Here is a 24,820-nt window from a genome sequence, read left to right on the forward strand (position 1 = left end):
TTTCGTGGATTTTTATATTTGAAAATAGAAAATTATTTTCAGTTAATAAAATGTTCATTTGAAATCTGTAACTGTCAAACTGGGGAGTACTTGGCTAACTGCAGCTCTGCGGTCCTCCTCAAACTCCTGCAACACATTGTGTAGTATTAGAACACTTTTATGTTAGTGTTTTGTTTGTGTCTGTTATTTTGTGACCAGGATATTTTTTATTTTAGTAAGACAAATGCTCAGACCTGTGCTTTTACGTTGTAAAGGTCTATAAAAACTAAGGAGTTTTATTTTGAAATGACTTTTTTTGTAGTGTAATGCATGGTTATTCTCTCAGGAAGGGAAGAATAAAATGTTGGCCAAATCAAATCTTCAATTTGGTGAATCACAACAACATGACTGGTCTTTGTCTTGAGGCTCTTGTTTAACTCACTCCCCCTCTTCCCCCAAAAAAATTCTTAATTTGACAAATTACTACAAATTTGTAAGTTGTGTTTCTTCTTTTTGTATATCTGTTTCAGTGTAATGTCCTCCTCCCGTGTTCTAGTCTTCTAATTGTTACTGCGTGTTTAGTTGGCCTGAGCGGAAAGGGGACGCTGGCTGTCACTCCAAACATGATGCGATGTGGAGGAGGGACAGAGAAAAGGTCTTGCATTATTGAAGAAGAGTGCTGCCATTAGCGACATTTATACAGTAGAATGGCACGATGAAACATTAGCACAGATGTATACACACGTGTCGGTTCACAGATGCATACACACACCCAGAGTGTGGGCCACATTAAACAATTTCCAGAAGGAAATGACAGGAATTGTAGTTAAAGCTGATCAGATTTTTTTAAAGCACATTTTTTCTGACATTTTCAGGTTCCCATGGCGACTTTGTTTTCATATTGTTGTATTACAGCTCCCCGTCTTTTCTGATCAGATGATTGCTTCAGATGTGCCTTTGTCTGTCATGACTTCATGTCACGCTGGGAATACAGGTAATTTTCCCCCACGGCTATGCACAGAGCCCACCCCCCCCTTTACCCTTTTGGTGTGTTTTTGTCTCTCACCGGTTAACAATAACACTCAGGGCGTGCACAGATGTAAAAAGGTAACAGCTATGCTAAAAGAAGAAAAGATGGGTGGAAAAAAGATAGAAGATGAGAGAAAAGAAAGCAGACGGGTAACGCTGCTCAAAAGCATCACTTGTCAATTTACAGCCGTTGCTCCCTGAACCGCACTATATAAATTTCCAGTGTGACATCCGTTTCTACTGCTTCCAAGCCGACTCGGGCTCCGTCCCACTAGATCTCCTCCCCAGACACATACTTGGAAAACTTAAGTGCAGACATTGTGCCAGATGTAGTCTGCCTTTTCTTTTATTTATTATTTTTTTCAGGTTTTGAAATGTTTGACTTTTATTTTATTTTTTTGCTGCATTGGAATCACTGTGGGGGGATGTGAATGGATGGGGTAATGTCTCAGAGGAGTGCTTCTTTAGTGTATTTGATGTGGCTGCTGCCATGCAAAGATCACATATGTACACACACATGCACACAGACTGACTCACATCCATGCATAAAGGCACACAGATGAGAGTTTATGACAGTAAATCATGGGTGTGATGTGTGTGCGAGTGGGCTATGGATGAAGAGAGGGGCCAAAGAGCGCCAGGGGAAGCTGTGTATTCAACAGATAGAGAGACAGAGAAAGAGGAGACAGAGAGGAGCTTGGCACTGCTCGTCTTTGACTGATGGTAGTTCTTCAGGGTTGAGACATGCCCTCCCTTTAATCTCTCTATCCTAAGACATAAAAATGGAAGAAAAGGCAAGAGAGAGGAGGGTGGCTGAGGGGACCAAAGCCGAAACCTTCGCTGGGTCTTGTGCCAGATTGATTTTTAGGCTACTTTATATCTCTTTGATTTTAAGGCAGACAGTAACACTCACCTACCTGCTAACACGCACACAGCGGATAGAGGGGGAAAAGAAAGAAAGAAAGAAATGATGAGCTGTGACTCAGACTGGACGTGACTTTAGTCTTGACTGGTTTAGTGTGAGCACATGGATGCTTTCTGGAGCACTGACGAGTATATCTAACCCCTAGCAAGTCGATATATTAAATGTCACCCATATCAAACCAACTTTAATGTTCCCCTTTCTTTCAGTCTCTAACTCATCTGAAACAAGGTGCCGGCGTCATGGCCAAGAAAGGAATCTGCAAAGAAAACACAGCTTTTGTAGGAGTATGCGCTGAGGTGCTTGCAATAATACAAGATTGTGTTCTAACTGCAGCACCTGTTTCAACTTAAAACATGCAGGCCAGTAGCAAGATTAGCAAAACATGACCATAAAGGGAGAAGGTGGCTGGGCTGACGCTCTGATAACAGCAAAAAAAAAAAAAAAAAAAAGGGACTGTGTGCAGCATTTATTTCAAAGAGCTGAAGCAACTGATGTGGTCATAATACCGAGGAATTCATTCCACTGCTGCACAAGGGTGAGCTTCTGACGCTCAACCAGAAACGGTGCCTGGAACTGTCTATTTTTAGCTCTCAAATCATACTGTGTTGGAAAAAAAGGCCACAATATGCTTTTTTCATATCCCATAAGATATCCTTGATACAAACATTTAAGTCTCGGAGGTCCTCAACCTTTACAGCAGTCTGCATAACAAATAGACAAAAGAGATTTTGCCTAACTCAAAAAGCAAACCAGACATTTCCTACCCTGTAGCTCAGGTGGCTGTAGCTCAGGTGGTAGAGCAGGTCATCTACTGATCGGAAGGTTGGTGGTTCGATTCCCGGCTTCCCCTAGTCTGCATGCCAAATATCCTTGGGCAAGATACTAACCCGAAATTGCTCTCCGATGCATTCATCGGAGTATGAACGTGTGTGAATGTCAGTTGTGCTTGTGCGAATGGGTGTGAATGGGTGAATGCACAAGTTGTGTAAAGCGCTTTGAGTGCTCAGAAGAGTGGAAAAGCGCTATATAAGAACCAGTCCATTTACCCTGTAACAGCTAAACCTGTAAAGTTAAAGCTATGGGAATTTCAGTGACATGCTCAGTGTTTAAGCTTAGGAATCCTGCAAATCAGTGGAATCTTGAGATATGCCTTTCCTGAGGGACACTGGGTGTGCAGCTCACAGTACTAAGGAGACTTGATCTAGGACTGATCCCTGGAACTTTACCACAGTAATTAGGTTTGTCAGCTTGGCAAAGTAGTAAAAACGCTTTGTACTGTGTCACCTCAACGGGCTGGATTTTTGTCAGGGATCAAGATGTAGAAAGCACACCCCATACCTAAGTAGGCCTTGCTGCTAGACAAAGGTGTGATTCAATCACTAATGCGAGGCACTGCTGCTGACAAAGTCATTGTCAAATTGTCAGACCCCTTTGGCACATTTTTCACCGTCTTGCTGTGATTATATTGTCGGCTGGTGGCAAAGATCTTGACAGCAACTCAAAGAGAAGATTAACACCTCCGTCTACCACTGTCTCCCATCACAAAGTTAGCAGTGGTTAGTGCTGCAGCACTGGTGAATGGCGGTGGGACACAAAACTGAGCTGCTCTACTCTGCAACTGGCCGTACATAAACACAAACATAACTGCACACACATGCACATAGCCACGCGACTGTGGTCTCCCAGTAATAGCTTTGTGCCTCTTGGGGCCTTGCACAGAGCGTTCCTGCTCTTATCTTTGTTTATGTAAAGGGCAGATCATCATGTCCAAGTGTGTGTGAGTGCCCGTGCACAAACTCTTGCAACATGCTTGTTTAAAGTGCACATTTAAGTAAGAATGTAAGTGTGTGTGTATGTGTACTGGGGGAAGGTGATAAGGCAGTGCCTGGCACCAAAGCATCACCTGGCACTGAGCCTTGGATCTTGAAGATGAGAGAGTAATATTGGTGGGTTTGAGAGTGCACACACTCACACACACACACTCACACAGAGCAAAAGATTAAGCAGAAAAACACAGAGGAGCGCAAACCACAAGAACTCACTGGTGCCTACGCCTGAATAATGTTTTTGGGTTTTTTTGGGTGATCTGGCATGCGTGTGTCTGTGCTCACTGAGGTCAGTCACCTGTAGCAGTCTATTGATCCTCCCCCTTCTCAGAGCCCAGTTGTCTTTGTTGATTACAACCTTTACCTTCCAATGTGCACACTTTCAAGCCAGAGTTGTGGGAGCCAGTACCTTAGATGTGCATCTTTAACTAAAATATATATGTGTATATATATATATTAATTTTTTTTTTTTTTTTTTAAATCCGGAACTAGAAAAGACTTAGCAATGCCACTGGTGAGCTGTGAGGGCCAGGAACTGATGTATCATCGTGATTAAAACCAGTATTTTTGGTGACCGTGTATCATATCCTGTCTGTGTCTGCAGCACTCAGCCCACAGAGAGCAGTGTGCCAGTGACAGCACAGCTCACTTGGTGGTCCCAGCACTCAGCCACTTACCCATTTAATAAGACAGACTTTAAGAGGACTGAGCCAAGCATATTCACAGTGCTGCAAGAGATTTTAATTTTTTTTCCCTCACTTTTTACAAGAGTAGTTTTGTAGGCAGCCCAGGGGCTGGCATTCACCAAGGCTGCGTGTGTGTGTGTCTCTCGCTCTCTGTTAGGTATACATTTATTAGCCATTTATTACTATTATTAGTCGCCTTTTCTCTCTCTCTCACTCGCCTTCACCTTAGTGAAATTCTAATAAACAATCAGGGTAGCACCATGCTGAGATGCTTTGTAATGGGCTCCTAATTAGGGACTCCAAACACAGAGAGCAGCTGCTTCACGCCTCGTTTTCTGCACTCATCTGCGCAAAACTGGATGAATTGATTCCATTTGCTCGCCACTTAATGCGCTGATTGTTTATTGGCATTGCTGGGAATAAAAAAAATAAAAAATAAACAGAAAAAATGTCTTTAAGCTTCAAATGCATGCTAATATCAATCACCATTAACAACAAAAAGCAAACAAACGGATTGACCTATGATGGAATTCGACTTTAAAGTTTCTTCCTTAAAAGTGAAGTGCACAGATTTGCCCTCACACTGAAGCATCACTCTAGCCCCAACCCCTCCTTCCCCTACCCTTCCTCAAACCCTTTGTCCACTTCTCCTCTCCTGTCTCATGTGAAGTGAAGCCAGACCAATTGGTGCTGGAGAGGCAGTGTCTTTCTTTAGACCAGTAGCAGAGGGAGGAAGAGAGAATGAGGATGTGGGGTGGGCACGGGAGTCATCGCCTTCTCCTCACACCTGCATGACAGGTCATCCTGCTTAATAAAGGCACTCAGGCAAAACGCATCAGAGAGAAAGAGAGAAAGAGTGAAAGGATTAGGGCTTTACAATACGCTGGTGAGGTGCTGACCTACAAAAATGCACAAACCAGTCACTTAAGCCTAAACTCAAATGGGTCTGTTCTGTTTCAGCAAACCATCACACATTATTTTGTATTCGGCGGCAAACTTCCACAGGTGTCTCACCACTGGTGTCGGTTCACGATGGGGTCAGTTAACATTTTAACCAGTGCCGCACAACACAGCGGTACAGTGCAAGCTGTGTCCTCTCTGCCAATGACACCACAGCATCACGTAGAAAATACAGGAAGTCAAACACAGCTGGGGCCACTGGTGAAAAATGAAACGGTGATAGAAATGGTGCAAAGGACAACTACAGTACTCTCCAGTGTGTGGTTCACCGGCATGTGTGTGTGTGTGAGGTCCTCCGATGTGTGTGTCACACTCCTTTCCCTCCACCAGTCTGCCTAGCTCATTTCCTCCACAAGCCGCCTCCCCGCTACTTTATGAGTGAGAGCTTCTACATCTCTCACCTCAGGACACACTTCAGTGTCTAAATGTTTCCATTTGTGGGGGAAGTGACACACATTCACTCACACCGTGGGGCATTTACCCATAACTAACCATCTTGCATATAAAATGCAGGCAAATGAAAGTGATTGGTTAAAATTCTCACTCTCAGGGAAACCTGTATGATGTGAGTATTTGTGAACATTTCGGCCTCTAAAGGGACATTTCCACTTTGAGCTGCCATACGAACCGTCAGATAAATCATAGTTTCTCATCGTTTGAGAATTTACGTATTGTCCATTATTGCCGTGATTGTACTTCTTCTACTTCTGTCGGTGCTTTTTAGTCTGAAATCTCTATTTTTCTGTCCACAAAAGTCCCCAGTCAGTGCTTATTCTACACAAGTAATTTCCACAGCACTCCCTAAACAATTCAGTGTGACAATCAATGCAGGACTGGAATATCTCATGTGGATCGATACAGTGGGATGCTGCTAGACAAACCAGTGCTACACGGGATCAACACCTTCCCACACCGTCATTAGTGTCGCTGACCTTGAAGTAAAATTCAATTTCCCTCTGCAACAACAAGCCATCCCCAGCCCCCTGAAAAGCTACTTCAGAATTCAGAAGCCATTTCCTCCTTCCAATGCAGGCAAGACAGGATATTATAACTTATGAAAAGGATCTATGCAGCGAGGGATGCTGACAGAAAGAGGGGGGATTCTGTTTGAGGAGGTAATTATAACATGGGCTCCTTTGAAAAGTAAAGAGGACAGAGGCTGGCTGAGGTAAATAAAAATTCCTGATAACAGCCTGGTAGATCCCCAGTTTCAATTAGGGCGTATGGATGACTGTGGAAGTCTCTCCTGGGATGCTTCGGCTTCCAGCAAGGACCTATTGAGGGTAGTTTCCTGGGACATGGACACTGGGTAAAAAGAGAAAGGCAAATGCGCTGCGAGAGAACCAGAGATCCCATTACACTGATCAGTGTAGCGCATATCACATGAAACCGCCGAGGAGGAGGAACGATGTGTTCAGAGGGGATAAAGAGAAAGAGGGCGCCCATTAATATAGGCAGAATATTCCTTTTTTATTCTAATTATGACATGCGGGTGGAACTTAGGAGGGAAGAAGAAAAGCACCGGTGGCCCCTTTTCTCCACTTTGAGACAAGTGGACAGCGATAGCTACTTTTCTCAGAGAGAGGCTGAAAGTTCGTAGAAAGGAGGGTGTGTGTGTTAGAGTGGGGTCCATGGGAAGAGATGGAGCCAGGGAATCAAACCAGCGTCTCAGATAAAGCTGTAGCATTGGCTACTAGACTTTGAAGTCAGGCTGATCATGGGGATTTGAGAGGGATATACCTTGTGTGTATGTGTGTGTTTGTGCGTGTGTGTGCCTGTGAGTGTGGTTTGATAAAAACCCCAACTGGGATCCCATTGGAGCCCCTAGACCTGACCATGTATGCTAAGCATATCATTTTCCCTTGCAATGTTTGCCCTGCACAGCATGTTGCCTTCCCAATCAGATTCCTTTAGATCCATCTCCTCAGACATGCACACTCAAACACATGCATCACTCACATATTTGGACATTGAATATACCTGATTTATGAATTTGATTACAGACTGGATCACCCTGTTTTAGTTAAAATAATATTTTGAAGTCTACATATGGCCAACAAGCATGTAATTGATGCACTTAGGGATTTTTGTAATGTGGTGTAATTGCTTGAAAATGATGTCAGGTCAGTGAATGAGTCATGTCATGGCACAACTGAGGTCATGCTTACAGGTAACTCCTTTCTGTCATGACACACTGCAAAAATATCGAAAATATATCCCTAATATTCTGCCAAAACAAAGACATGAGCAGAAAATATTTTAAAATGCAAGTAATCCAACACGTTCAGTCAGCCAGACTACTGGTTAAAGACGACACACTACACGAAACACTAGAATATTCTTGTTTTTCTACCTTCACTGCATGACACAGTCAAATGGGCTTAAACTATGTAAAACCAAGCAGAAAAACTGGTTTCATATCATTATATATCATTTTTTTTCCTCTGAATTTGTGCAGCAGCTTGTGAGGCCTTGTTGAATCTATGGTAAAATTCAGACTACCTTCCAAATCCAATATAAGAGGAATTATTTCCCAAATTCCTGCATACAATGTAACCTGCTCATAACCTTTCTTCTCCAGCTTGAATTCATTTGAGGGCTCGGGCTAAGGATTCAAGAGTGAGGGACTGAGGATTTGGCATGGGCAGGTCTTGTATAAGGAGCTGGCTGCGAGCTCTTCAAGCTGTGAGAAAAGGGACAGTTTAAAGGTTTACAGATTCTGCAAACATTGCATAATTTTTCGATTGCATATTATCACATGGTGCGTGTCGGACTGGACGTTTCTTGTTGAAAAGTATTTTTCAACATGCAAAATTGGCTGTGTTATCAAATGGTGTGGTTTTAATGCCTTACTGATAATGCTGATCTACCTTTCTCTGGCTGATCCTCTTATCTGAAATCGCATCCTTTTATCTCTAGCTTACTAAGAGGTGAGTGATTGAGAATAAGAAGGAAGAAGACACCCTTAAGAGCCCTAGGGAGGACAAGTGTGTGTCTGTGTGTGTGTGCATACAAAGGGGGTAAGAATCACCTTGATTCAGTACACCGGCTGTCTTTGAAGTGTCTGGAGCCCAGTACGGCCAGCACAGAGCCAACCATAAGCCTTCCAGCAAAAATCGAGCCTGACCTCCCCACCAAATCATAACCATATGAACATAAGAATTTCCACCTTAGGAGAATGCTTTCTCCCCCGTCCATCTCCCAGGGTGAGGCATTAAGTTGTGATAACAGAAAACAGGTTCTGAGAGGGGGTGGGAGGGGGGCATTTGGAGGTGATGGAGGGTGGAGAGGAGGACAGGAGGACAGGAGGAAAATGGGGGTTACAAGTGTGCCGTATGGAGGAGAATGGAGAAGGGGATTGTGTCCAAAAAATGTTGTTGTGCACAGCCTGACTACCTAAAATGGAAGTTTCTCAGGCGAGGATCAAGAGATATGGTGACCTTCACAGTTGACAGAGTGAGAGACAGAAGACGGGAGGGGGAGTGGAGTGGGAGAAAGGCAAGAAAAAAAGGAGACAGAAATTTTGAAATGTGACTCTAACTCAGTAAATACCTTTCTAAACCACTATAGAGAAGCAGAGTGGTACCTTCACTGAGGCCTTAGGACCCACCTGCAACTGGAAATGGTTTCCTGCCTTACACAAACACTGTTGCACCCTAATCCATGTAATTACATCCCATATTCCACATGTGTAAGTACACATGTACAACATTACAGTTCTTTTTTTTTTTTTTTGTTTTCTCCCAAAAATCTACACCTAACTTCGATGTGAAGACTCACAGGGGAAGCAACATATTTACCAAGTGAGTAATAATAATAATAATAATAACAATAGAAAAAAATCGAAGATGTTTTACAGCATAATTCACATTAAACACATCCTCGTGCATGGACGTCTGCCACTGAAACAAAGCCCCATGTTGGAGAGCTTTTCGGGTGGATGAGTGTGATTTTGTGGCTGTATGTGTGTGCGATAGTTTGAATAAGCATTCCTCTGAGTGTGCGTGCAATTAGGGTAAGGCTGTTTGTGTGTGTGTGTGTGTGTGTGTGTGTGTGTGTGTGTGTGTGTGTGTGTGTATAGAGTGTGTGCGGTTGTGTGGCGGTGGTGGTTGTTAGCGGTTCCATCTGGGTCTCCTGGAAGCTATGTGGAGTCAGGAAAACCACATCTCATAAAAGCGGAGGCAGCCCAATGTTCTACAAGGACAGAACATTACTGAAAATGTCGCTCAGGAAAACCCTGGGCTTCAGCCCACATGTTGGCTGCAAAGGCTCTATCTCTCTCTCTATTTCCACTCAGTCTTTCTCTCTCTCTTTACTTGTTTTTTTACTTGGTACGGGATAAGAAAGAAGAAGACAAAATAGACAGCAGGGAGTGTGGAAGACAGAGGCTGAGACAGAGAGAAGCCAGCGCTGATAGCAATTCCATCTGTCGGTATCGAACAGAGGAGTGAGCAGTGACAGGCTGTGGGATGGGGCGGCAGCGGCGGCGGTTGTCTTGGAGGGGTGGGGGCATCTGGTGCACATTGGCCGAGGGTCTGTCTGGAAGCAACCATGGGAGAGGAGGGAGGACGGAGGGAGAAAAGCACGAAGGCCTGAGCAGTGGACAAGGTAAAAGTCCTGCCAAGATGAAGGGCAAAAAAAAAAAAAAAGATCCTGGCAACCAATAAATGTGTCTGTGTTGTTCACATACTGCCTTGGATTGAACCTGAAATCAGGGGAATATGGGAGAAATCGCAGGGAAAGCAGCTTAAAGGGTAAAAAACCCCACCACAGGCACACGTGCATAACTATCAGCCATCACTCTCTGGTGGAAAACCTCTTAGCTCCAATTTTGATGATTCCACAGACATTTTAAGGTTATTCAATGTCAGCCTATAAAAAAAATTTAAAAGAAAGAAAGAAAGACAGAAACACCATTTGATAAGTTGCTGAGTTTTTATCATGGGTAAAATATAGAGTTTAAATGAACTGAATGCCTGAGACGTTAAGGTTTATTTATACAGTTAAGTTGAAATAAAACACTATTTATAATATTCCTTTACTGTAAAGTAAACGAGTCTGCCCTGCAGGGTAATCAAGTCTTGATTTGAGAGGCTGTAATCACGGTAGTTAACCCAAACGTTCTTATGCAGAAGCATCCACCGATGCTTCTGATATGAATGAACAACACATGAATGATTGCTGATGTTTATTTTTGTACATCAATGTATACTGTGCGTAAGGTATGTAGGTGTTTGGCTCGCTCGCTGTGATCATACTCAACCTACTGGGACAATCGTCAGTTCCTACTGGAAATAATAAAGGCAGAATAAGCAAGTTTAAATAAAAGCAGTCCACTGCTGACGACCTTCAAACACGCTGTAAAATGTGCGTTGACGAGAGGCTTCGTTACATCATACTAGTTCCGAAATCATGCACGCATCTTCTTGGTAATGGCAGTAATTTATATCATATCTTATTGAAATAAAAATTAATTCCGTTACTCCTGTGGCCTCAGTACCTTCGTTCAAATCCTACATCAGTACAAGCAACCCTTTGAAAGCCAGACTGCCAGGATTACGCTAAAGTAATTTATCATCGAATAATGTCCCCTGACACGAGTATAAAAAAAAGACAACTTATTATCTATCATCTGCAATAAAGTTCGTCTCATTTTTATCTCTCATTTAGTGCGATGCAGCGGTGGGAAACACGCCCCTGACATAAGGCGTCGCCCGGAGGCTCGGTGAAGATGATTGAATTTCATAGCTACTTACGGGCTAATAGGGCCGTACAATGACTACTTACTGTCCTTAAGTGACTGGCTGCTTCTCTGTGGCCGCGGCCCCTTTGAAGCCCTTCCGAGGAGATCTAGAGGATTTAGTCAGTAGCGTGACATGAGGCTGAGCAGTTGAGCAACAGTGATCCCACCAGCTGACTATTAGAACCAGCTGATAAAAACACAGAGGCTACAACTATGGGAAGCACCAGCGCTCCAGTGGTTGCTCAATGCAAGGCTTTCTCACACTGCAGACTTAACGCATTGAGTCAGGTTTCTCAGGGAAAACGTCGGGTTAGAACGATGAAAAGGCGCAAGGGGATTTTCAAGCTGACGCAGCCGCAAAAAACAAATCACTTAATTGCTGTTATTCAATGGAGCAAAAATCTCAAAAATCTAGTTGTTTTTTTTAGCTTCTCAAATGTGGCACTTTGATGCTTGTTTATATTATTTAATAGGGTCAATTCTCAATATAAATGAAAACTGACTTAATAATAACTAGTACAGGCGCTGGTGTTTATTTTGTATTAAATATGACAGTCAATAAACATGTTTTTTTAGTTTAAAAAAAATCAAAATCATTCTATTAGATTTAGTTTTATTTTATTATCATAATATTGCCAGGCTGTACGTCCTTCCTGTAACGTACAGATTGGGAGTATCGTAAGACTGCCAGATTGTTATTTTTTGCATGTGTATTTGTGTGTGTCCTAAAGAAACTAACTGAACTGGTGAGCTCGTTACACACAGAGGCTGTTTCCACATACAAACCACTTTGTCCTGATCATGCTGTTCCACTTACACTCTTGGAAGACCAAACCATATATGCATGTGCACACATACGCACACACAGACACACAGCTAACCACATGCACATGTTCACTTGCTCTTAACTAATTCATTCAGGAACACTTTGGTTTGGGTTTCAACACCAAAACCTCTGTACCTTTGATTGAGAAATGTGTCTGACTGCAATTATCTGGGAGGGGAGGGTGAAGGGAGGGATGGATAGAGAGAGGAAACGTGCTACAGCGGTTTTATAGCTTGATGGCGTGACATTTTTCTCTACATTTTATTTTCTTTTTCTTTTTGCCTCCCTAAAAAAATCCCTTCCATTTTTCCAGAAGAGGGGCATAGTGTTGACAGAGCAGGAAAAAGGGGGCACACTGAAGTAGAAGGTAACAGCAGGGAAAATGGGAAGAAAATGGATGGACAATGGGACTGAAGTGGCCGAGATTGTCAAAGCTGTGCTTTTGTTCACTAAAATTGAAAATAACTGCAATGTCAGGGGAAATCTTAGACAGATTTGGAACTGATGGTAATGATCACCACGGATGATAAGAGCCACTTTAAAAACATTATGGAAAATTGTAGGCAAATAGAAACCTTTTGCAAGGACAAATCGGTGTGTACGAGGAGAGTAAATACTAATATATAGTATCTGGACTTTACACTAAATCCATATGAATGCTTTGTGTGTGACACTATAGCATATAAGCCGGTCACTGACCTGCAGTATGTAGCCCCTGACGTAGTCTCGGAGGGTCCAGCCCAAGCCATGCAGGATGTGCAGCACCTCCTCCTGCTTGAGCACGGAGAAAAGGCGGTCGAGAAGGATCTTGAGCCTGACAGGTACCGCCTGGGTGCCGTACAGCATCAGGCTACTGATGTCAAACACTACATTGGACTGAACGATCTCCACCTGGGTCGGGTGGTAGAGATGCTGGGTGCTGAGCTTGTCCAGAGCTGCATGAGCGACCCGGCAGAGTAAGGGAGAAAGAAAAGAAAATGCACACACACACACACACATGCACACATGCACACACACACGCACACAGATACACACACACACACACACACACACACACATGCACAGTTAATGACTATCAAGTTTCTCTCCCATCTCAAATCTTTCCTCTTAGGCTACTGCGTAGTCAGCACTAGCTGATAATAACATATCTATCAGATAAAAGCAGTGGCATTAACGCTATTATCAGCCATTTATTCCATTGAATCTATAATGTCTGGCTCTTTCACATTTACGCTGCCCTTGCACCTTTGTTTTTATTTGCCTCTTTTGTCTTGATGTGTCACCCCAGTTTCACCACGTTTTGCCTCTAACCTTAACACCTTTTGGCTCACTTATTATTATTCAGAAGCAACGGAGCCAAAGTTACATGGTTACTGGGTGCATGTCATAGGGGTTAAAGGGTAACATAGGATTTCTTTCTACTGTGTTGGACATTTAAAGATGACAAGAAGCAGGAGGGACATAATTAAGTCAGTGGTTATCCTGTTTTGTTTTGTTTTTGCAAGACATATTCATAAATGTCTTGCAAATAAAATTTTGCATTGACTTTTTATGCTGTTTTTTCATATTAATGGAAGTATTACAAAAAAAAAGCAGACTATACGAATTGTTGGTATTACATAATTATAAATGATATGTCTACTGTTTACTAAAGAAAAACATGCTGAGGAGCCCTGCATCTACATGCAGCTACCAGCAAATTTCAGCAATAACCTGCGACAGCTTGTTGGTTGCACTCCCCTGAGGGGCAAAAATGGGGGCAAAAAGTTGCTCTCTGTCACAGCAGCTCGTAAAGGTTAACAGTCAGTGCAAGTTACAGTATAGGTTTGTCAATACCCCCACTGTTGCCGGCTCACTCACCTCTTCCTGCTCCCTGCCTGGGTGACACCTGGTGAACTCTTTATCTCTTCTCCTCTTTCTCAGTCCCTCTCTCTTTCCTAACCCCCCCTCCTTCTCCCACCCCTCTTTCCCCGCCTGTCTGGGTGACACCTGGTTGGGTCTCTCTCTGATCCCGGGACGTTTTTTTTTTTTTCCTGCTGACGAGGGCTTTGCCTGACAACACAGCACAGCCAGACACGAACATAATAAAAAATGAAGAACTACTTGTCAGAGTCCCTGCCAATGCCGACATGAAATGAAAAGTGGGGGAGAGGAGAGATGGGTGCTTGACAGTTCAGAGGGAGAGATTAAAAAATAGTCAATGGGGTCCTGTGCGATCTGCTGAAGGGCCCATGGCCTGCGCTTCTGCGGACGCAAGCCAAACAGGTGTTTTCTTTTATCTTCACCCCCCCCACACCCTCCTTCTTCTCTTTGTACTTTCTTGCCTCCTCTCCCTTTTTCTTTTACCCGCTTGAAAAACTCATAAGGTGTGGTCTCTTGCTACTCTATCTCTCTTGCGGCTGTAGAGTTTTTCTTTCTTTTTTTTGATCTAAGATGCAAAAACAAGACTCTTTGAAAGCAAAAAAAAACAAACAAACAAAAAAATCAGAAGCAAACGAACTGCAAAGTTACTTTTACTGTGGAAAATTAGCAAAAATCTTTTGGATTTTAGTACAGTTTTAGTAAAGTTAACAGAACACAGATAATATTAGTTGTACTGTGATAATTTCTATATAGAGCCCAGCTATATAGAAACATAAAGTAGTTTTATGAAAACCCTAAAGGATGAATCTATTCATTATTTCAATAACTAATTTTGGTAGATACAACAACAACCTTAATGATTTATGGTCATGTGATTTTCTCACCATGAGCTACCCAGCCATGTTTGCACTGGTCACATGTTCGTAGGTGAATCTTCCCTGGCTGGAAACACTCACACGTGCAGTTCACCAGTGTGCAGCGAATGGCCTGTGGAAACACACAAGAAAAGAAGAAATCCAAATCAATTACAGTTTGGGTAAAAAGGAGAGATAATGGAGCAAGACTAACAGAGAGCAGCTTTCAGCTAACAGCCGTGAACTGAAAAAAAAAGAAAGAAGTTTAAGAAGACTGCTGCAGGTCAGCAAAAGCTCAAAGCTCATCACATACTGAACATAATGCTTTGACTGTTTCTTTAAAATGTGACAACAGCGAGATAAAGACCGGATCCTACATATCCAACTACTTTTTGATTCCATAGTGCGACTCCGCCTCTCCGTATACAGTAAGAATCCTGAGATCACGTGACCCAACAAAGGGCTTTGCTTCCTGAAAACATAGAAATGTAACGTGTTTTGACTGAGGCTCCATTACTCAACACTGGAGTTGCACTTAGTCTGACCCCAGAAAGCTTTTAGTAGGGAGAGGTTAAGTGTCCAGACTTGACAAGGCCGACTCAGTGCAGTGCAACACATCGTCTTCTGAGGCTTAACCTCCCCATAAAAAACAAAACAAAACAGACAAGACAATGTCCTGTTAGATTTTAAAGGTGTTCACTTGATCACATATATGAGTCTGATTGTTCAATATCGCAAAAATTGTATAAATGAATGCAACTTCATCACCCAGAAGAGTACAACAGCTGCAAGCTGTAAATGTCAGGCTGGCACGGGGAAGCAAGAAGGCAAGAAAATGAATTAGAAATAAGAATCTTTAATAGGAATTGTCAGCCTTGTGTTTATCAGACATTTTTTTTTACATTATCTATATGAAATGATGAATAAAGATCCTAACACCAACCTAAACTGCCTGAGGGGAATCAAAAGCTGTAGGAGGATCAGTGCAGCAAAATGTCTTATGGGAAGAAAACACTCATGACATCCAAAGTTTTCTTTGTTTTTAATCAAATATGTATTTTATTTTATTTTTTTACTTTAATGTAATGTTGGCTGCTGTGTGCAAGTTGATAGCTTCCTGCTCCATGAGGCAGTCACTGTTTATGCTGGTGATGCATAAAAAAAGTAATAATAATAATAATAATAATGATTAAGGGCTAAATAATCATTATGCGATAGTCTAATAGTTTTGAGATTTCATTGCGGTAAATGCATTACCTCGTTTAGTCTCTCAGACTCATTACCATCATCCATTGAACTGCAAGTGCAGATCAGAAATCTTCTCACTGCTTCACAAATTCTGCACATTTTATATTTACAGAGTTTACAAGTTAATATAAATAGAATAAAATATTTTACATTCAGTATGGCGGCGGGTCTGTGCCGAAATGCTGAGGATATTCTTCCTATGTGTTCTTTCTTTAAAATGATAAGAAGAAAAATCTGTAATTAAAAGTATTGCAAAGAAAATATGTCAGGTGTTCTTAATGCGGCACATTGGCTGGAAGGTACAAAGGGACTGCAGCGAGCTGCTGCGTATTTACTCTGATGGGGAATTTCAAATGATGCAGAAGCTTGTCAGATCAAAATGCAGACATACCTGTGGGTGTCTGTCAGAGACAAAAAAAAAAAAGAGGAAGACAATATAAAGCTAACTGCTAGTTCATAGACCAAACTTTACTTATCAGCACACTAAACTTTATGAATTTATTGTCTGCACTGAATATGTTATCTCATACTGTCTCAATGTAATTTTTACAAGGTAATGGTGGGACAGTTTTGTGGGTCGTAGGTTGGAGTCCATCTCTGTGCCACCAGCCTATATTTCACAATATCAGAAGCAATCAGCACTTTCAGATAGACAAGGATTAGAGGCGCAGATCGGCCTTTGCATCACACAGCTGAGGTCAGCGCACGAGCTGCAAAAGACAGAATTTTTCTGCTCTTTGCTTTGCAAGTAACATTCACCCCGTCTGCGGATTAGACCAATATCCTGCAATTCAAGATATAAAACTCGCCTCACTCACAATTAACTAAGGGACCATAAAATCTATCAGAATCCCCCCCCTTTGCTTGCCCTGAGGTGTTGTAAACCAGATTAGTTACTGGAGGTGTCAAAATGAACACGGGCTAATCCAAGATTAAACACAAAATTACACCACTTCTAACCATGTCACCTCACAGTTTGACACCAAATGAGACAGGAGACAGAGATTATTTGACTTCACACCATTTTTAAGCTCTCCAGGTGCAGGGATGGCAATCCTCGCAGTGTGCGAGGATTACACGCCGTGTGTCAGTCGGAGCAAAAGTTAAGCACTGAGCTGACGTTCTAATCCAGAGCAGTGCGCATTAAACGAGTTCAGTGTTCCTTTAGTCAAGGACACATACTAACCAGATGTAGGAGCTCATAAACATTCAGAGGTAGTTAGGGTCAAATGCGTGACCTTTCAGATAGACAGACAAAAAAGGAGAATTCTTCAGTGGTATGTTTTGAATAGTTTTCCATAAAATTCCTGATTTAATGTAACAACTTTGTAGCAACATCCATGCTCATGTAGCCACTTACAGCCCTTTTTTACTTCCTAATCAAATTTCCATGTTGCCAACATATAAGTTCCCTGCAGCCTAGATTACAAGACTACTCCCTTATTCACAAAGGGTCGACACAGTGCGTAGCACAGTTTGATCCACCTGTTTAAGTCAGATTCCCTTTCTGACGCAGCACCAAAAGGTTGGTGTCGTGTTAGGTGAAGGTGTAAATGACTACACTACTGAACCACCTACAGGCCTACAAGAAAAATATTGAAATTATTGTTATATTTCAGTGGAATATTTTTTCTTTAATACATTCTTATCTAGTTAAACTGATATCCTGTTCAACTAGTGTTGAACCAATGATTACAGTGAAATGTAAGAAAAGTGCTACTGAAGTGCTTTCTTAACAGTCAGACCCCCAATTATGTTCAGAGCTAAAAAGATTTGATCAGTGGAAACTCAATAAGCAACATCCTTGATGACTGATTGATGTTTTTTTAAGGTTCTGACTTTTCAAGTTTGAATTATTGCTTTACACTTTCCCGAGCATGCTTGACTATTTTATAGACATAGTCAAGCAGATCATTTTGTGGTCCTGTTATGTTGTACACACTTCATCTTAATTTTTGAGTACATTCTTTGGCTTAATTGCACTTCAGTTTATTCTGCTTTTGCCACAGAAGACTTTCCTGCATAAACTATGAAACTCTCCTCACAAAATCTAATTTAGAGCAGCCAAATTTAGCACGATGATGTCACACAGCACAGGCCTTTTTCTAATTACCTCTCTGCGCGGCACCGCTAACAGCAGAAGATGGAAACAAACAAATGGAAATATCAAATGCACCTCTGCTGTTTACGAGCTGGGGTCTGACAGCTGACAAGATACTTAAGGGGCGTCTAATACAGCAATTAGAGCGTGCCACTGTCTGCAGGGCTGCTGCTGTGACAAGGCGCCCTCTAATCACTGACTTATTACGCTGGCTAGCAGCACCTCTCATATCTGGCCCATTAAGCAGACAACAGCATTAAGAAGCATTAAAGCAGCAAGCCCCTCTCGACTGAGGAGGCACTGACGGGAGAAAAAGGAAGGGAGGGGACGCACAGTGCCTGTTATTTCTCTGTATTAATTTGTGCATTGTTACGCATTTAGTTTGGAACATGTAAGAGGAGTGAAACAGAAGAAATGTTTGTCATGTGACTGCATCAAAGCTGATTGCGCACAATGAGATAAAAGACTACAGAGTGAGAGGCAGCAGACGGATGTGTCAAGGATGGCCATCAAAAACAAGATCAAGATGTGAGTTGGCCTGTGCGTGTGGCTTGTCAGAGGAAATGAGAAAGACAAAATCATCAGACTTCTCTAAGATGCTCACGTACTTGCAACTCCGCTTCTGTGGCTCTGGATTGTATTTGACCGTGGTTTAACCTGTGTCTGGCCTGTGCTGGGTCAGGGACGAGCTTGGGCCCAGATCCCACCGCTACACTCGCACATATTTGTCACAGCAGGCCGGGGGAGGAGGCTGTGTTATCTGAGGCCCGGCCAGATACACAACATTAGTCACTGTGCTAGTGTCTCGCCAGGGTTTCCTCTTTGGCTCGCAACTAAAGACGACGATTGTGAGCAAAAGGACAGAGGAGTGTGCGTTGGGCTTCATAAATCACAAGAAAACTTAACAGCTAAACAGCAAGCCGAGGAAAATCCCGACAAGGCTTCAGCAATTAGACCCGAAACAACAGTCAACTCTCTCCCAGCTGTCGCGTTACCACTGTGGTCAACAACTTAACCTAGATGCAATCAGAACGCATCATTTCCAGCCCCTATCTGGCTCAAGTGTGTGCGTCTCTCACTGCTGGGTTTTGTTTAGCTCGAGGCTTGATGTTTCATGGATGTTTTGCTTGGCTCACAGTCCCTGTCCCAGCCCAATTGTATAAACACTGACAGTTAGCAATGGCCAGCATCAGACTGGGGAGGACTCTCAATTAAAAGGCTGTTATTGGGACAGATGGACTGAAGAACTGCAGGAAAGGGGAGCTGCTGAACAAGATGGCTTCATCTTGGACTTTAGTTTAGATAATCAGTCCAACTCTAAACCAAGCAGCAGCATATGTAAAGGTCAACCAAGGTACTCATTTGGTGCTGTGAAACTAAAGAACTGACGGCGATCCTAAACTAATATCCGTTATAACTGTATTCCTAACTGTCATATTTGAAGGTTGACATTGTAACTATATGCTACCAAAAACACCACAAAAGCACCAGCTGCCTAGCCCGTTTCTGCCTCTCTATATCCTCTCTAGACTTCGTACGACGAAGCCAACACAGACAGCTGCTGGATGCTGGGCGGGTATTGTTCCTTCTACTTTAACTAAAACCTTTATCATGTTCAACACACAGCCACAGACCACATTTCTTGTTTGGTGAGTTAAGCAAAGCCGAGATTTAAATGAAAACCCCGTGCGTACTTGCACATCATGTGTGCATGTGTGTAAGTCTTTGCAGCAGCAGCTTGAGATTTAAATTTGTCTCTGCTTAGGGTCACTGTAAAACACTGGGAGCATCTTGTCCTCTCTTCCACCCACAAGATATTATCTCATCCATGAGTTAGCTGCTGAAATGCTGTCAATTTCCTGCCAGAAATGTGCAGCCAACATGTGTAGGAAAAGAGGCACGGCAGCTTTGCGTGTCATAAAACGGGCCCTGGATCCGTCAGATAGATCAGGACTTCACAATGTCCATATTGGAAACAGGTGACAAATAAAACACGGCGAATAAAGAAAGTCTTTGTAGTCAGACACAGCATGCCACAAAATACAGGGGAGCAAATGCCTCATGCCAGGGCTAATCTTTGCTTGTTTGATTTCATACATTGGATTTGGCTCGAAACAGAGCTTTCTTGCTTTACAAAGTGGTACAAAATAAACAACGATTAATCACTTGTGCACTAGCTTTAGTTTTCAAACACTTGCTCTAAACTGCAGTCCACAGAATAGAGACTGTTTTCCACAGAAATTCCCACAGTGTGAGGCTCGTCCTCCGTGTCAGCTCTCGTTTTGAGCCCACCGCCTGGCAGTCACAGAGCCAGAGGTCCCTGTCCTTTGTGCAGCTGTGCGTCTGGGCTTTGACACGGGGCAGAGGGACCAGAACTATGCTAATAGGAACCAAATGGGGCGTGAGTCCCCGGTGGATTACAGAAGGAGAGGAGAAGCATGTGTTTTCGTGTATTCATGTGGAGATCTGGGACCCCGCTCTTTTTTTCCTTTCCACCCCCCCCTCTTTCAGTCAAACAAATAGAGGCAGCCATGTCTGTTGTTTGCACGCACTCTCAGCTAATGACCTGACATATTTTTTATTGTCAATCAGTTGGTGTATCCCTAGCCTGATCAAATAAATACAAAAGGCTAATATGATGTTTGGATTTAGGCCTTTTTCAAAGGCGTCTTTTGTGACACACTGTAAACTTCTTAATCTGAAGTTCAAAAGGGCCAAGTCTGAAAATGAAGTTAGAACTGAAGTGAGCAAGGAAAAATAAACATCGAGTAAAGACTAGTGAACGTCCACTCCGAAATGTTTCGAATCAGATCGATGATGAAACCTTCGGTCCGACTTACTTGCATGATAAATAGCCGAGCGTGTACTTCTGGACAGTCGCACTTGTTTATAAAGTGGACGGATAAAGGACCCAGCTGGCTTTGATATTGTGAAACACAGAGGAAGAGGGAGCATAATATAGAAATACCGGATCAGAAACACAAGCCTGTGATCTCGCTCTGATATGCCATGCTCTCAGACAGTGCAACCTATAAAGATGGAGAAATGCACCACATGGTTAACACAGAACTACACTATCAGTTCAAATACCTAAGCATCAAGGGAACAGCGGTTTCTCCCATCTTTTGTGTAGACAGCAGGTCCATGCAGAGGCCCCCTAGTCCAGGCCGCTGGCCCCTCTCAGCTCTCCTCAAAGCAATTCCCCTGCCAGAGATCAAACCACCTGCCCAGTGACAGACCTTTGGGTCCACAGACACAAGGCCAGGTTCAAAGAAGAAGTGCAAGGGGAAGCAGGGATGGAGCGAGAGAAGGAATGGGAAGTGGGGAAAGAAAAAAAAGTGAGATAGCAAGGGAGCAGGGGGTGGTTTGGGGGGAAGAGGGGTTGTCAGGTAAGGTAGTTTGTAGGAAAGGTGGAGAAGGAAGGGAAAGCTAATGAGGGGAGGTAGGTAGGCTTAGAAAATGTTTTGCAAAAGATGCTAAAATTCCCAAAAGAGACAGCTGTTTGAGACTTTTTTTTTTCACCTCATGTGAATATCTGAAATACTGTATCAATGCTAATATTCAGGTCAAAAGCCAAAGAGGATAAAGCTGCAAACAGCAGCTGTTTCTTTAATACGACCCAAAGACATGTCAGCAGAGATATTACCTTTATATTATTGCAGACATATCTCTATAAATGTACAGAATTCCAGCATATACAGTATAAAAATTGAAAACATGTAGTTATGATGCTTATTTTCACTTTGAATAGCATTGCTATTATTCAACCACAAAACATCCAACCTTGTAGATGTGTTACATTTTAGTAGCAAATGACAGGATTTTATTAAAAATGTCAGCTTTAGTTTGATAAGATGTTTACTGGATGTTTATAACTTCTATTAGTATTAATTGAAAATAGCCAGTATCAGTTGCACTTCAGTAATTATTCCTTTTCAAACAAGCAGGAATAATATTATCTGAACTGCTACTTTTTTGGCAATAAAATAAAAAACCAAAAGCCAGTCGACACTTATTAGTCTTTCTGCTTTTCAAGCAACACACTTCCCCTATCACTAGCCATTGTGAGCACAGGAAAGGGAAGCAAATAAAGACGCCATTGTTGTCAATATATTCCACCGTCGCTGCGACCTTCAGCCTATCACAGGGAGGGACGAACGGCTGATAAGGACAACTCCCTGTCAGACTTGACACCTGCACTGGCTGGCCCACTGATTGCCCCTCGTCGAATGCAACTATCACAGCGAAGGCCTGCAATGCAACACTGCATTCCTGTCTGGAGACTTGAGCGAGTGATGTGGCCACACAGTGCGACCAGACGCACATTTGTGTGTGCGTGTGTGTTGTTGGGGGGATAAAAAAAGGAGAGAAAACGGCAAGGTGTAAAAGGAAAAGGAGGGTGAAAAAACAGGAAGAGTGGCGGAGAAGGTTAAGTTTGTAAAAATGGAGCAACAGAGGAAGAAATGACCAACAATGGTTGCTCTTTGTTTCTTCTATCAATCTCCCCCAAACACAAACAGAAAGTATTAGTCACATCCCAGACATATTGCTGACCCCTCTCCGTGAGGGGACATCTCCATGGTGATCACTGGTTGGTGTGGGCGACGGGACACACACGATGCGGGCCTGACCGCAGCGTGACGACAGGAGGCCAGCGCAGGAGAGACTATCGCCAAATTGACATTTAGTCATCACACTAGTGTAGAGGGTGGGACTCGCTACCTCCAGTCCTACCTCTCAAACTACACACATACAAGCGCCCACACATTCTCCCACATTCCCTCTCATGCAACCCTGTGTACACTCACACACTAACACACGCACCCGTGCAGTGAATTCCCCTACTCAAACTCGCTCCCAGCCAGCAAAATCTTGGAAGAGCTCCTAGGTTCCATCTTGCCAATAGCTCTTTATTTTCTTTGACCATTTTTAATGCAAAAAATCATGTACTAATTGTGTGTAAGCAATCTGCAAATTATGTATATGTTTTTGTCAACCGAACTGAACACTACTGTAGACACCATTGGCTGGTTTTCAAGACACACGACTGGGCAATAATATTTGTTTCTTTCCTCATAGTTTTGTTCAAACAGTGTGTCAGCAGCAGTGGTTTACTTGTAAACACCTGGGCCTGCACACTCAACAGCTGTGGAAATACAAACTATGTATAAGCTATGCTGAACAATGATAACGGCATTATTCTGATTATTCGCGAGGCGCTAAATCTAGAACGCCACCACCTAATAAAAAGGAAAAATCACTTCATGCTATTTACAGATTTGTGCTTTTTCTTTCTTTTCTTTTCTTTTTTTACCTCAGCCAGCATAGCCAGAAGACTGCTCCTGATTCAGTTTTGTAGCTCCCTTTTTAGAAACAACCCTCCAAGAAAAAGCTGAAACGTCCATGAGTACTTGCAGTGTCAAATGACACAGAGAAACGGGACACAAGACAGATACAGACAGTGAGGGGAGGGAGAGAGCATTTAACCAATAGTTACATCAGTGCAGTGACAGCAGTGTCACTCCCAAAGCCGCACGACGAGGAAGAGAACCAAGGAGTGTCTTTGCAACAGGACAGCGAAAGAGGGAGGGAGACGGCAGACCAAAGGAAAGTCCATCTGGGTGTTATCAGTCTTACAAAGTTCACAGATAGAGGGGCTGAAGTGGAGGCTAGACGCCGATGCAGAGTCACAGGTCACAAAGAAGACGGAGAGCTCAAACAGGTGGAAAAGGGAGGGAGGAAACAAGAAAGAAAGAAAGAGAGAGGAAGAGACTAATAATTGCACGAGAACAGCGAAGCCAAGCCACAGTGATTGCCATCCTACAATCGACCTGACCAAATTGCGCGTTCCCTCTCAGGACCCTCAAAGTCCGCTTCATTTGGCGAAAGCCGGAATCCGTATTTCTGCAATTATAAAGCTATTGACTAATTCGACATATGTTAGCGTGTCTTCCAGCCCTTGAGTGCTGGTGTGCCATTGAGTCATTAACTTTGACAAATTGTGACAGACTTTTTTATTGCCACCCAATCATGAGAAACAAGACTGTGGCAGAGGAGTTAATGAGCGGCGGGTTTCTCCTCTAAGCCTCCCCTCTCTGCCGCTGCCACCTTACGTTCGCTTTCCTCTCCTCTCAGAATTCCTGCACCCCCTTTCCCCAAATCCCCCTCGCCCCTCCATATTTATAATTTTACCACATCCTAACAATAACACGGCCGGTACTCAGCGCAAAACACGCGGGCCCTGGCCTAATGAATCTCATGCCTTTACTGCGGTAAAATGGCCAGTAAGTATTACCAGCTGCGACACTCTCGCTCTCTCCCTCCCTCATTCTCTCTCCCCTTGGCAGTGGCATTGAGCTTGGGAGAGCAGGGGTGATGGGGGGGAATTTGGTGGGCCGGTGGGGGGGGACCGTGCAGACACATCTGAGTGCAGCTGGACCAGGGAGAGAGAGAGAGTGAGAAGCTGGGGGAGAGGAGGATGAGGAAGAGGAGGATGAGGAAGAGGAGGAGAAGTGTGCGTGTCTTTGTGGTGGGGGGGGCACAAGTCTCCGTGTTTCCAGCTGCCTTTCTCAGGGGCTCGGTTTTCTCTCCCTCCTTTGGTTTTTCGCAAGGCCCTTCTGGTCCCAGCTTACTTGAAAAATCACAAACACACACGCGCATAGACACACACACACGCACACACACACACGCCCCAATCCACCTCCCCTCCATCCCTCACGTTCGGCCATCTTTGTTTGGACAGGGCTCAGGAGTTCCAGAAAAGCTCTCTCAGATGTGCTG

The 24,820-nt window shown here is 43.2% G+C and overlaps 1 protein-coding gene across 5 annotated transcripts in view; it reads right to left on the minus strand.

The window, feature by feature from the left end:
• bnc2 (basonuclin zinc finger protein 2) overlaps positions 1 to 24,820 on the minus strand; it is a 171,277-nt gene that overhangs the window by 29,109 nt on the left and 117,348 nt on the right. For 4 of the 5 annotated variants that reach the window (XM_026171259.1, XM_026171261.1, XM_026171258.1 and 1 more), the window contains 2 exons: positions 14,722 to 14,824; positions 12,674 to 12,909 (listed from right to left, as the gene is read on the minus strand). In XM_026171259.1, coding sequence (XP_026027044.1) covers positions 12,674 to 12,909; positions 14,722 to 14,824 — 339 coding nt within the window. Of the gene's footprint in view, positions 1 to 12,673; positions 12,910 to 14,721; positions 14,825 to 23,354; positions 24,160 to 24,820 lie in introns of those variants that run through there. The other variant, XM_026171262.1, reaches the window with a different exon arrangement.

This window comes from Astatotilapia calliptera, chromosome 6 (genome assembly GCF_900246225.1).
Source record: "Astatotilapia calliptera chromosome 6, fAstCal1.2, whole genome shotgun sequence".
Taxonomy (NCBI): domain Eukaryota; kingdom Metazoa; phylum Chordata; class Actinopteri; order Cichliformes; family Cichlidae; genus Astatotilapia; species Astatotilapia calliptera.